The 13,743-nt window shown below is 33.6% G+C and overlaps 1 protein-coding gene across 2 annotated transcripts; it reads right to left on the reverse strand.

The window, feature by feature from the left end:
* Window positions 1-639: 639 nt before the first annotated feature.
* Window positions 640-6,918, reverse strand: LOC132065304 (cytokinin riboside 5'-monophosphate phosphoribohydrolase LOG1-like). 2 transcript variants are annotated; one of them, XM_059458625.1, is made up of 6 exons: window positions 6,662-6,918; window positions 5,809-5,906; window positions 5,482-5,512; window positions 2,971-3,070; window positions 1,624-1,838; window positions 640-1,032 (listed from the first exon to the last, which is right to left on the reverse strand). In XM_059458625.1, exons 1-6 carry the CDS (start codon window positions 6,788-6,790, stop codon window positions 931-933), a joined length of 675 nt encoding a protein of 224 aa, XP_059314608.1. In that variant the 5' UTR covers window positions 6,791-6,918; the 3' UTR covers window positions 640-930. The 2 variants fall into 2 exon arrangements, with proteins under 2 accessions (XP_059314608.1, XP_059314609.1); XM_059458626.1 differs by having other exon boundaries at window positions 640-1,029; window positions 6,662-6,894.
* Window positions 6,919-13,743: the final 6,825 nt, after the last annotated feature.

Below are 13,743 nucleotides of genomic sequence, written 5' to 3' on the forward strand. Positions count from 1 at the left end.
AGAATTTTTATTTTTCTTCTAAGTCTAGGATCTATATTAATTACATAATATACAGTTTCCTTTTATTTTAGTAACTATAAAGAAAATAGCACATTTCCTTTTATTATATTTCTTTTAGTTCTCTATAAATAGTGATGTAGTCTCTTATTTTCAATGCAAGAAACAATGTAATGAATCAATACAAAGTGTTCTCATTATTTCTCTCTTTTATTTTCTCTCTCGGTTTTTCCATTCCATAACACATATGAGGTCTAAAGGGACCTTAGTCACTCGAAACAAATAAAGTCTTTTACTATTTCGTAACTTAAATATTATGAATTATAAGTAAATTTTGATGAAAACATATGGAATATATTTAAAATTATTCATAAAAATAATATATTATGTATATATAATTTGCCAGTTCGGTTTGATTATTTTTTCGATTTTTTTTTTTTTTTGAACAAATCCAAAACCAAATCAAACATTATCGGTTTCAAAAAGTTTAAAACCAAATCATACCAAATCCAAATAAATATCGATTTATTTAATTGGTTTGTTTCGAATTTCGGATTGGATCGGTTTTTAACCAAACCGTGAACACCCCTAGTTCTACCTGCAACACTACAATTTAACAGGAATTTAACTAGAATAAGTAGATTTGTATGAAGAGTGAATTGGTATATAAGAGTTGCAAGAACGACTGGACCAAACTAAAGTTTGCTCGAGAGAATAAAAGGTCCGAAATCAAGATTTCGAGCATAGCCCAAAGGCACGTACTAACACAATTTGCATAGAAGAAAATGACTCTATTTCTATTCTCGATACACTGAATGATCTCATGTCAATCGACAATTCTCAAACAGAAAGAAATATTGTTTGAGCATTTGTTTCTGCAGTCTAAATTACTTTATAAACTGATGATTTTTCCTAAAATTGGTCTTCTTGACTTCATGTTGGAGGACTATAACCACTTAGAGGAATATACTCTAGCTGCTCTTTTGCCCAATTAAGTTTTGAAGCAGCATTTTCATGGCTGGGAGAATACTCCTGCTAAAAAAAAAAAAAAAAGAGCTCATTTATGTTAGCCGATTAAAAATTGTAGATAAGCATCAAGTGCTGAAAAACATTTTCAAGTGTAGAAGCTTATTTTATGAATAATCAGTTACATGTTTTGATAGAAGTGCTTAAATAATGTATTTCCTTTTTCCAGTTAAAATGTTTATAACCTTTTTCCTGTTAAAATGACAGAAATTTCCTTGAAGAAATACAAATTTCAAAAGTATTTTTACATAAAAAAAGAACGAATGATGAAAGTAGAAAAGAGATATATTAAAAGTTATGTTTTAGAAAGAGTATTTCAAGGATTACAAAAGATATTAGCAATCAAATCGTAAAAGGTTTGGTCTTGATCAACTTGTGGCTTTTTTGATTGGTTTTGACATAATTAAAAGTTATGTTTGAGGAAGAGTATTTCAAAGATTACAAAAGATATTAGCGATCAAATCGTAAAAGGTTTGGTCTTGATCAACTTATGGCTTTTTTGATTGATTTTGTCTTATGTAAACTTAGCTTATAAGCTTAGCCAAATACTCTCATAGAAAGGGAAAAAAAGAATAAAAGTAGTAGTGAAAGAGCATTTACCTCGAGTTTATTCATAAGCTCCTTGGCAGTAGGAGCCGATACAAAAATCTGGCGTGCATTAGGACAGATGAAACCTTCCTCAACTGCTTTGTCAATGAATGTCAAAAGGGAATTGTAGTAACCATCCACATTCAATAGTCCTACCGGTTTGTCATGAATTCCGAGTTGAGCCCAAGCAATAACTTCAAGAAGCTCTTCTAAAGTTCCATAGCCACCTATAAACATTAGCCCGTGTTTAATTGTGTGACCATCTAATCTAAAAGTTTATGATATTACTTTTATTTGCTTGATTATGTCTTCAACGACAGAAAACAGTATAGTATTTGTTAACCTACAAAAGAAACAGCAAGAAATACCTACTTTTTTGTTTTTGCTTTCTGTTTCATGAATTTGCAATTAAGAAACCACAGGTTGTCCTTGCAAATAACGTTCAGTTGAAAGTACACTTCATGGGATCCAATTTAGGCCCCTTCAAGTAACTTGAAACCAACATTCTCTTACTGCTTTTGGGTTAATTATTTGTTAATGGTCCCCCATTTAGAATAATATCTCTTTCCAGTGTACTTTAGTATTAGGACACAAGCAGGGGAGCCACCATTCTAGCTACAGGTTTGGCAGAATTCAATAGTTTTAGCTCAAACTGTACCTATGTTAAAACTTTCATTTTAATCTATCAGAAACACAGTAAGAAAAAAAATTATGGTCCAAATTCCACAAACTTAAAATTCTTGGATCTGCCTTTAGTCATACAAGTCTATGCTGGCGGAGTCAGGATATATATTAAGGAGTGTCAAAAAATATAAATATGTTGCTACCCAAGTTTGATCACGCAACCTTAGGGAAGTTTTGCAACCCCTTAACCACTATACTAAACCATCAACTTGTGTTGAGGGATGTCAACGCTAGTATACATAATACATATAAAATAAAAATTTTACCAATCTATACAATGTATTTTCCGGCGAAGGGTGTCGCTTGACACCCCTCGGGCAAGGGTAGCTCCGCCCCTGTCTATGCATAGAATAAAGTTGAAGCTAAAAGTTTGAGTTTGTGGGTTCTAGATTCTAGAAAATATAGCTTATTTGGTTCTTGATAAATTATTTATACACATTAAGTAAATTTTTAAATATAAATAAAAAATTTGGTCCAAAAACTATTATGCAGATCTAGTAAGCGAAGCTGAAGCTCCGCCCCAACACATAGTAAATTTCCTTTTGCCACTCCCAGTATAGAGCACAATATACTGTAAAAAGAAGGGATTTATCTTGGCCAAAGTAAAAGAAAGAAAGTAAAGATAATGTGGTGAAAAATGGACCAAGAATCTTGGAAAGGATAATGAGAACAAACCAGGTAAAGCTATAAAAGCATCAGAATGTTTGGCCATTTCAGCTTTCCTCTGGTGCATATCTGCAACTGCCTTTACCTCTCCCACCGTTTCACCAGTTATCTGCAATTGCCGTACACCACTATTATTGGTATTTTGCATAACAGAAAGAATCAAGTCAATGCAAAATTATACCCACATTCCAAGTCAATCCAAAACACTAAAAACTTAGCTCCACTCATAAAGTGAATAGATAAACGATTGATGGGGGTCTTTTCTTTGGCATAGAGGATAGGGCAAGTGCCCAGTGATAGCAAATTTGCTCTTTTCTTTTTTAATTGTAGGGTTCGGACCAGTTTGTGCGCACCTCGATTAATTTCACGGGATATCTGCTACCTCCTTCTAGAGCAAGAATAAAGTCATATAAAACTTGTACTTGTTTTTTGTATAACTGTGTTGTCGTTTGAATCAGCTCGTGCGCACCTCAACTAATTCCACATGATACCTGATACCTGATACTTGATACTTCCCCAATAGCAAGGGGAGATGCAACGCAAATTTGTACTTTTTTTTTCATAACTATAGTGTTCAGACTAGCTTGGAGGTATCTAGACAAATCCCAGAAGATACCTGCTACCTTCCACTAGGGCAAGGACATTATGATAGCAAATTTGTAGTCTGTTTTTTATAACCACAATGTACGAATTAGCTTGAGTGCACCTCGACTAATTTCAAAGGACACCTGCTAACATCACACCAACATACGTATCGGATAACTTTGTCCACCAAGACTTGAATAGATAGGAAGAAATTACCTCTTTTTGTATTTAAACGTGAGACCTCACTATTTTTTTTGTTTTTTTTTAAAGACCTCACTATTATCAGTTCAGTTCATTAACCATTAGGGTATACCTTTAAATTTCGTAGCGATTTTGTATATATGTGACAAAAGTTGGACAAAAATTGGAAGAATATAAATCGAAGTACATGACAAAGGGAAGGAGTACAAAAGGAGATGATGAGGGTTCTAAATTGTAGAGTAGCCTCCTCATTTTGGTCTCGTCTTGAAGAACTGATGTGAGAGCAAGGCAATAAGTGTATTACCTATCATTACAGTGTTTAATTTGAATAACCATTTGATTGGAGAACTTAAAATATGGATCATGATCCACATTGCATATGCTCTTTATGGTCTTTTAAAAGGTCCAAATCCTAAGACAGTATCTAACAGAGTGGTCAAGCTTTGTAGAACTAGTAAAATTTCAATGTCTGAAGTAAATTTTTTCCTTTTTTCCAATTACTTACTATTTGCTTCTTGTGAATTCAGGTGCAATTAAAGATTGAAGATGGCCATATTCGAAGGTGCAAGTAGCATGTAATGAGGAAAAAACGAGAGAAGGTCGCTTAAGATGGTTTGGTTATGTCCTCGTCGACCTACAAATGCACCGGGTCATAGCTTGGAGAGGGAAGGTATTTAAAGGGGATGGGATAGACCTAAAATCACACGGAAGGAAATTATATTGATAGACCTACAAATCCTTGGAATCAATGCTGCTCACTTAGCTAAATAAGGGAACAACAGAAGAAAAAAAAATTCATATTTAGTTGACTCCAACTGTTTGGGATTGAGGCGCAATTATTACTATTGTTGTTGTGCTTTATGAACATATTTTTGTACTTTTATTAGGAAGTAGAAATACATGTACAAGAACATAGTACCTCTATTATCATTTTATTTTTTTTCTCTCTTTCTTTTGATGTCTAAAGTAGCGATGAGGACCCATCTTCTGACAATAAGGGGGACCAGAAAAAAGGAAAGGGAAAGGAAGGGGACAAAGAAAAAGATGGATTTTAAAGAGAAAAGATGGGAAGCAAATTACACAAACAACCAAACTAAATACTACTCCCTCTGTCCCGAATTATGTGATATAGTTTACCTGAAAGACGAGCTTTAAGAAATAAAAGAAGATTTTTGAATGCTTGTGATAAAATAAAATGAAGATATTTGTGTGGTTATAATCATCTCGTTAATTGCTTAGTAAAAGACAAAGTTTAAAGTTAAATTGTTGTCAAATAAGGAAATGTATCATTTTTTTTTAAACAAACTAAAAAAAGAAAAATGTATCACATAAATTGAGACGGAGGAAATAACAAAAATTCCGTCTTGCACTTTAGGTATGTCCCATGCCGACAAGGGCAAGGACCGTGTCCAAAGATAATAAAGATGAGGTTGAAATTCCACCAATAGCCTACCACAAGATCAAACAGACAACCTTTCAAAAAGAATAAGAACCAAAAGTACTAAATATCTCATGTTTCTCCTTCCTCATCCATTTTATGTTGTTCGAACTCTTAAACAATATTGTCGCACTCGTATTAAATCCTCTAAAAATGTACTACTTTTGGAGGATTCGACAGAGACCCAAATGAACATTTTTGAAAAGTCTGAGTAACGTAACTCTTATGTAAACAATATCCGGAATGAAAGAAAAAAAAAAAGCTTTAATATGCTAGCAATGTGACAAAAAGCATACCTCTCTAGGCATGAGAGTCCTTGGAATCACACTGAATACAAGAAACATGATAAAAGTTTAGTCAAGGGGTGTGATCATAACTAACTATGGTTAAAAGAGGTGATCAGTCAAATCAATGTCAAAACTAAACTTAAGGGGTTCACATTTGTACTTTCATGTTTAAAAGAAAAAGGAAATATATATTGACGGTGAAAAATTCTATACCAATCGTATATTTTAACCAGTTTGAGCAGACAACATATCTTATTTTTCATGTTACAAATTTAACTTTTTATAAAGAATATTTGTACTTATCTTTTAAGAGATCTGATAGTGTAAATAACTCACCCAAGGACATGACGACCACCATTGTAAACTGCTTGTGAGACCAAGCCCATCAAACCAATACTTCCACCTCCATAAACTAGGTCTATATTTCTTGATATCTTGTATACAGGCAAAAAGAGTATGTCATAAAGCTGAATTGCACATCATAGGTCTTTAGAAACTTAACCAAGAAACTAGTGGTGCGGTGGGGAGGATATAGAAAATTGGCCCCTTTTGTTTGAAAAAATAACTTAATGACCATTTGTTACAGAACATCAATTTGAAAAAGTTTCAAGAATGTTTTTTTAAAGTATAGAGCCTTCAGAAATGAATTTATAACCTAGTGAATCAAGACAAGGCTCTTATTTTCTTGCAAGAAAGTACTCCTCCCTATCTCAATTTATGTGGTATTTTTCGCTTTCCGAAAGTAAATTTGATTAATCTTTGAAACTAATTTGGATTAGTCGCCTCAATATTTTAAAATTAAATTTATATATTCAAAACTATACAAAAAGTACTGTAAGTTGCAAATCAACTCATATTAATATGATGAAATGACACATTTTAAAATGTCGGTCAAACTTTAAATAATATGAATCTCGAAAAAGAAAAACTGTCACATAAATTGGGACAGATTGAGTATCCCTTGAGCTAAATTACATGCATCATGGTCAATATGTGTGTGAGAGAGAGAAACAAGGAAAGGAGTTTAAGGAAATAAAATTATTTCTGCAACAATTAGTCCATTCTTCTGAGTGCAGATTTAAACCACAGATACCAAATTAGAAAAGAAGGTATAATAATAATAATAATAATTAGTTTATGTTCATAGAGTGTTGAAGACAGAGTAAAAAACCAGAGCATTTTTTCTCACCAGTTCTTTCCCAAGCTCAACTGCAGCCTCTTTATAGCTACTCTTCTTGCCAGGACTACTCCCACAAAACACACAGATTTTCTTGAACTTTGATTGCTTCATTTCCATCTCCATCTTCTCCATCTCCATTTTAACTCCTTTTCTCTGTATATGTGTGTATGTGTTAGTTGATTAACTGCTTGCTTGTTTGTGTATATATTGGTGTTAGTGATAGTGCCCTTTTTGTAGTAAACCTCAACCCCCAACACTACACCCCACACACTAGGGGTAGTAGGGCCCAAGGTGGTGGCATGCAAATATCCATTAAGACAAATACATTAAATACCCTACTACCACTCGCCTTTGACAAATATTACTACTTAGTAAAGGATTCTTTAAATTTTTTCGCACGTCACGACTGGATATTTGAAGCGTGGACAATATAATATGGGAGTGCAACATTGAGAAATCAAGAATCGGGATGGGTCCTACTTGTTATGAGACAATAAAATATGAAAGCAATAACAACGAAAAAAAACAACACATATCTTTACGTGGGAAGAAAACTCACGGTCAGCCACCAACTCTTTATTTCTCAATGAAAGATGATTATAGGATACATAATTATATGGAAAAGCCATGTATATATATGCTGCGAAAAAAACCCTAATCCCAGTTTATATAGGATGTCCTCCAAGCTATTTTCCTAGCCGTGGCTTGTGGCCCCTTACTTCGTCCATCGCAGCTGCAAACCTCCCAGTCAGGCCTGCAAACTTAACGCTACTCTAATATCATCTAAAGAAATTAATATTAGACTTATTAACTCAACCTCGCAAGTAGTTATTGTCCAAACCATATAAAAAGACCGCCCATTTATTCACCTTTGGATGTGGGACGACTCTTCAACAACTAGTACTTAGTAAAGGATTATATTGTTGAAAAATTTTCTTCACGTGCGCCTACAATTTGCCTTTCCAAATTGACTGTTGGCAAAACGAAGCTCGACACGCTTATATCCACATCCACTCACATTGCTATCAAGTATCTATTCCTCCTCTACCCTTAAGTGCATTGCTCAATTTGCCCCATTATCTGCAACAACAACAAAAATAAATAAATAAATAAATAAATTGGATCTTTTTTTCTGATCTTCGAACTCCATATAAGTTTAACTAAAAACCTCTTTGGTGCAAAGAAACAAACATAAGTGAACTTAACATTTCAAGTTGTGTTTAGCTATAAGTTGGTGTTTGGTACTACTGGGATATCCGTACGGGATGGGAGTAAGGAACAGTCCATGTGGGGTTCTTGAGACTTAAGTCAAGCAAGACTACAGGATTCACAAGATTGAATTAACTGAATTTTGAATAAATTATTTATACATATTAAATAATTTATTTTAACATAGATATAAGTTTTTAAAAATTTTATTTTATTTAGACACCAAGTAGAATCCAGTTTCAGCTCACCTTTGATTGCACTTCAATTTGAAGAGGGGAGAGTTGTAGGACTAAAGAAAGGTAACCAATCAGGTGAAGTCAAATTCATTATTAATTGAACTTTATCATTTTCGAGTTAGAAATTCTACCCAATTTGTTAAATTTACTAGGTTCGAAATTTATGATCCGGGCTTATTTAATAAATTTGTAACACATAGAACTATTTGAGTCAAATCTATTGTGATAGGATGATCCCGTATATGTTGGTGTTTAATGGGTTAAGTTTGTGGGCCTGATCACTTGTTGGGGGAGTGGGGTTGCAGGGAGTGGCAACCCCCTGCGAAAGCAAGAAGCCGAAGGCCACGGCAAGTGGTCTGTTTTCTACTTGGAGAATAGCTTGTAGGACATCCAACTTTTACTGGATTTATGGTCTTTCGCAACCTATATATACATGGTTTTCGCATTATTATGTATTCCTGTAAATACATCTTTCATTGAGATTAAAAATAGTTGGTGAAGATCATGGTTTTCTTCCTTTTGAAAATTTCCACGTTAAAATTGTGTGTTCTTCTTTTTGTTATTATTGCTCAAATTCTCGTTGTCTCATAACAAAGTTGAGAGAGAAAACATTGTTCAAAAGGAAAAAAGAAGCTACAGTCGGATCAGAAGTAGAGGAAAAAGAACGATCACAAGAATTGATCAGTTAAGAAAACAGTTATATAAAAATTTGGTTTTAATATCATATCAAAGAATATATTTAAGCATCTAACTAAACAAAAAAAAAAGAATTAAGTATCTAACTCTAAAACTTAAGCCTATATATAGGAGAGTATATCAAGATAATTATTATACATTAGAAACTTTTATAAAAACCGATTTGATAAGTTGTGAATTACATTACTTAGTAAGATCTAAAACTTGTCTAGCATGTTGACTTGTAACGAAACTAATTGAATATTTTACTCCTATGGAGCATTTAATATTTTGCACAAATAAGAAGAAGAAAAAAAAAAGATATTTATTTAACAGACCAGACAAAAAGTACTTGAGTCTAAGGGTGCATTAATGACTAATTTAATTAAAAATCCGATTTAGTATTAAAAATCCGATTTAGTTCTTTTTTTCTTTTTCCATTGAATTGCTTGCGCATCAATTGTGATACTTCTCCAACATTTGTCGTCCTTAACAACAAGCCATACCTGTTATCTTCTTAAAATCATTTGCAACAAAAGTAACAATTTCTTTAAGTTAAAATAACTATGAAAAAATAAGATATAATTGAATTCTAAATGGATAGTGTTTGACGCACTACTAAATGACATATTTGAGCACTAATAAAGTAAAGAGAAAAAAAATTAAATAGAAGGAACCCTGTTTATCAAATGTAATAAATGTGAGAAAATTAGAGGTCGTTATAAGGTAATGGTTCTCCTTGCACCTTCTCTAAAAAGTCATTTCCTCCTCTATCATAAAGAATCCTTCCACACTTTAAAGAAGTTAAACTAAAAACAGAAAAATAATGTGCACATGACAAGTTTGTTATTTTGTGTTAGTCTTATCCTTTCTATCTTTTTTTTTTTTTCTTTCTTTTGAAGGGAGCTACGAGGAATCCAAGTAACGGTAATGTTATCTTAATAGTATTATCTATAGCTACGTGTTTGAGCCATGAAATTAACTGTTGATACTTGCATCGGAGTAATCTATTTATATCAGACCTTCTTGGAAAGCGATTTATATTCTTAAGACTCTAAGATAAACACGAAATACTTCTTGCACCGAACTGACAGTGTTCTTTTTTGTTGTTGACTAAAAGTGAAAAATATAAATGAGGAAAGAACAAAAAGATTGTAAGTACACCAAGCGGCCAATTCTTTCTTAACCAGCTCATAAATAACCACACAAAAACAAATTGTTATAATTCTCTTTTTTTTCACATCATACAACCTGAGCCTACAAAAATAGAATGATTCATAAAACATGGGGGGCCTCCTTAGAAAATCCAGGGAATTTATTCATGCTATCTAGCATATTTGCAAAATTAATGGCCCCTACAAGCTGGATTATTGAACACTATATGTCGCTTGGTGCATGTATTTTTCACAAGTCATATAGAAACTATTTCCTGTGTCTCAATTTATGCGGCGATGTTGCATTTGATTTAAGATAGAAGAAAAGATCTTTATAACTTCTATTTTGAAGCAAGTCTTAACGACTTCCAGTTACTATTAACATAAGTACTTTTTACATCCAAAAAGAGAGAAAACATTCTATCATACATCTCTAATATAAATTGAGTAACACTAATTATTACTATATCTTTGTTTTATATGTTGTGTTCATTGACTATATTATGGACCTACCCTTGTGAGGAACATGATTTGATTTAGTGAGTGAGGCATTGTCCTCTCCTTATCAGGCAATAGAAGCACACTAATTAATGGAATCATTACTCTATCCCATGCTTTTATATCTACAACTGAGTAATAATTGGCAGAGGATTGATGACTATGGAATTAAGTGGCAATCGTACCCAATTCCACTATAAAGAACTTAGTATAAATTAAAGCCGCCACTAATTTGGCTTCTTTCACTTACACCAACGAGATGGGGTGACCAAAAGACCATCAAATGATCAAACACCCCTAATAACTATGTCCGCAAAGGCAAAATCAAGATTTTAAGTTTATGACCTTTAGATGTTAATCTTTTTAAATGATTAGATTTTAAATTTAATAATTTATATATTCAATGGATTTTTAAGACAAATACAGAGTTTGAACCAAAAATATTAGATTTGACCGAACTCATAGCAGACACTCTTGATCTGCCCTTCTATGTCGGCGGAGGCGGATCCAGGATTTTAAGACGGCGGGGGCACCATTATCTTAACATACACGGCAACAAAATTTTTAATAACGACTGAGGAATAATAACGTGTCGGACCGGGCCACTAATAAGCGTGGTAGCGATGTAAAATACAATATATAGGTGGAAAAAAATTGTGTTGGAGCCTAGATTTGATCTCAGTGGTGACCAATATGACGTTTCGAGACACGCTCCTACCAAAGGCGAACTACTTTTACAATTATGTTTGAGGGTCGCTTTTAAAATATATCATAATTTTTAAAGGTATATATATACAGGGTTTTTTTAGAAGTACGTGAGCCCCACCCAACACGTTGGGTCCGCCCCTGTATGTCGGTCGGACCTTCCAAGAATATTGTACTTCGTAGCACTTATGTTTCATACTCAAAAAATGCATTCATTACACCCAACAATATTTTTAATTAAAGAGAATGAATAACATAGTTATCCATTTTATGCTCGTATATATGGTAAAGTAACGAGCAGAGAATTCCTAATTTTTTTTTATAATGATTCAATAATAAAAACTTACTTGCCTGACTAATTTAAATTCGTGCAGCATAAGATTCTATCAAAAGAGGATGTAATGTTTAGCAAAGAGTACAAATATACGTGTTAGTGTACGTATGGCAAGAGTGGATAAGATAAAGATGACCACACCATAAAGAAGAGATGGCTTAAGCTCCAGCCAAGTTTTCAATTGGTAAAAGCCAACACGTTTTATATATTTTTAATGGAAAAATGTATTTCTACAATGATTACGATCCTGACTCCCATTTCTGCTCAGTCCAATTTTTTAATTCAATTAAGGTGTTTGAGTTTTTTTAAAGAATAAAGTCAGGTGCAGTTTATCTGTGCTGTTCACTGCAGTCTTTGGAATATACCAAGTTTTTTCTTGGGTACTGAACCAAAATGCCCTCAAAAAAAACAATTTCGACCAAAATACCCCAATAAAAAAAAATGTTACGAAAATGCCTTTAGCGCGATAAATTCTTGCGCTAAAGTGTTAACGAGACGTCTCCGTTAACTCTATAATAATAATTTGCTTTATATACGCTATAGTGTTTTTCTTTTTTTAATTTCCCTGCTCTTTTGGTTAACCCTTCTTTCGTTACACTTTTTAACGTCTGATTTTGACCATAGATTAATCATGCTTCGGGACCTAGAAATTTCAATATTTTATATAGAACCTACTTATTTTTGTGCGTTTAATTAGGTAGGATCAACACATCAAGGATACACAAAGTTCGGATGACCGTTTTAGAGGTTGAAAAGTGCTCGAAACGCCATTTTCGTTCAAGGATCGGTGACATTAGCTTGAAGTTCTTTACGAATACTTAAATTTGTTCATTAATAATTAATCAAAAGTTAGTCAAAATGGCGACGTTCATGCAAAAAAAAAAAAAAAAAACTTAATTAAATTGCATCATTCATAACCTTGAGTAGATGAAAATACGTAACACACTAATTCATTCATTAATAAGAAACCCATGATATGTTAAAAATACAACCACAACATTCTTGAAAAAAACTTAATACTTAATTTAATACCTAAGAGCATAACGATATATTAAACTTAAAACTAAAATCCCAACATTCTTAATCATCATCGTAATCAAGTCCTCAATATCGTCCTCGGAAAAAATATTGGCGGTTTCTTAAGACACATCTTTTTTTCGGTAGCAGTTAGTTCTCTGCGGTTGATGATGCTTGTTCTTGACCAACTTTAGCATGTAAAATCTACATCGTCTTGCCGACGTACATTGTTTTCTTTTCTAATCCTTTGCACGGCAAGCTCGCAAGTTCTACCGCACCTACTTGAGGCATGGTTAAGGAGTACCTCGTTGGTATTGGAGCGTTGAGATTTTCCAAGTCACGAACAAGACGTTCGGTTCGACGAAGCCGATGTGACCATTCTCGCGTAAACCGCAATAATATTCCCGCGGATACGAATATTTCACCTGCAAAATCATCATTACGTTCTATGAGAAGGTGGGATTTAGCTCATCAGTTTGAAATCACTAGTATCGCTCGAAAAGCTTGTCATGATTTGAACTCTCCATCGTCCTCCTTTATTTTGGTTCTTTTGGAAGGAGTAAAGACCAAGTGAGTTTCTACTACTCGACATTGAATATGGTGTAGTCTAATAACAAAGAAAGGGCTACTTATATAGTTGCAAACCCCCAAGTACCCTGGGGAGGGGGGGGGAAGGGTCTTTATGACTGCCTACTTCTACCTTATTGTAAGAAAAATGTTAGTCTTCGTCGGACATTTCACGGTCCGAATCCCACTTGGATCTAAATCTTGTGCTACCATATATACCATATTCTACCCTATGGTAACGTATTTGCATCCGATTGTTCTCTTGCGAAAACGATTTAGAGGCAATTAAACTCTTGTGGAGTTCGCGAGACATTGACATAGCACGTTTTTTTGGGCGTTTAAGCCTACGACGCTAACTTGTGCTCCGATCTTTCGACCTCCTAACACGCCAATCCCGCTCCTCTTGTCATTTTATTATTGTATTCTCGATTGAATCTATCGTTAGGGTTATTTGAGTAATGAAAATCATCATCATCTAGTTCCCAGGTCCTACCCGTTTGCTTCAAATATGTTTCTTTGGAGTGAATGATATAACACGGTTAATATCTCTAAATTGATCAAAAAATGACATAATAACTCAATTTTGTGTGAAATGTTGTGTGGTTGGTAACAACTATTCGTCAAATTACGTTATATAAAGTTTGATTCGAATCATGACGTTTTTCTGTTTGATAGGTGAGGTGATGACAATGGAGA

Source organism: Lycium ferocissimum, chromosome 7, assembly GCF_029784015.1.
Source record: "Lycium ferocissimum isolate CSIRO_LF1 chromosome 7, AGI_CSIRO_Lferr_CH_V1, whole genome shotgun sequence".
Taxonomy (NCBI): Eukaryota; Viridiplantae; Streptophyta; class Magnoliopsida; order Solanales; family Solanaceae; genus Lycium; species Lycium ferocissimum.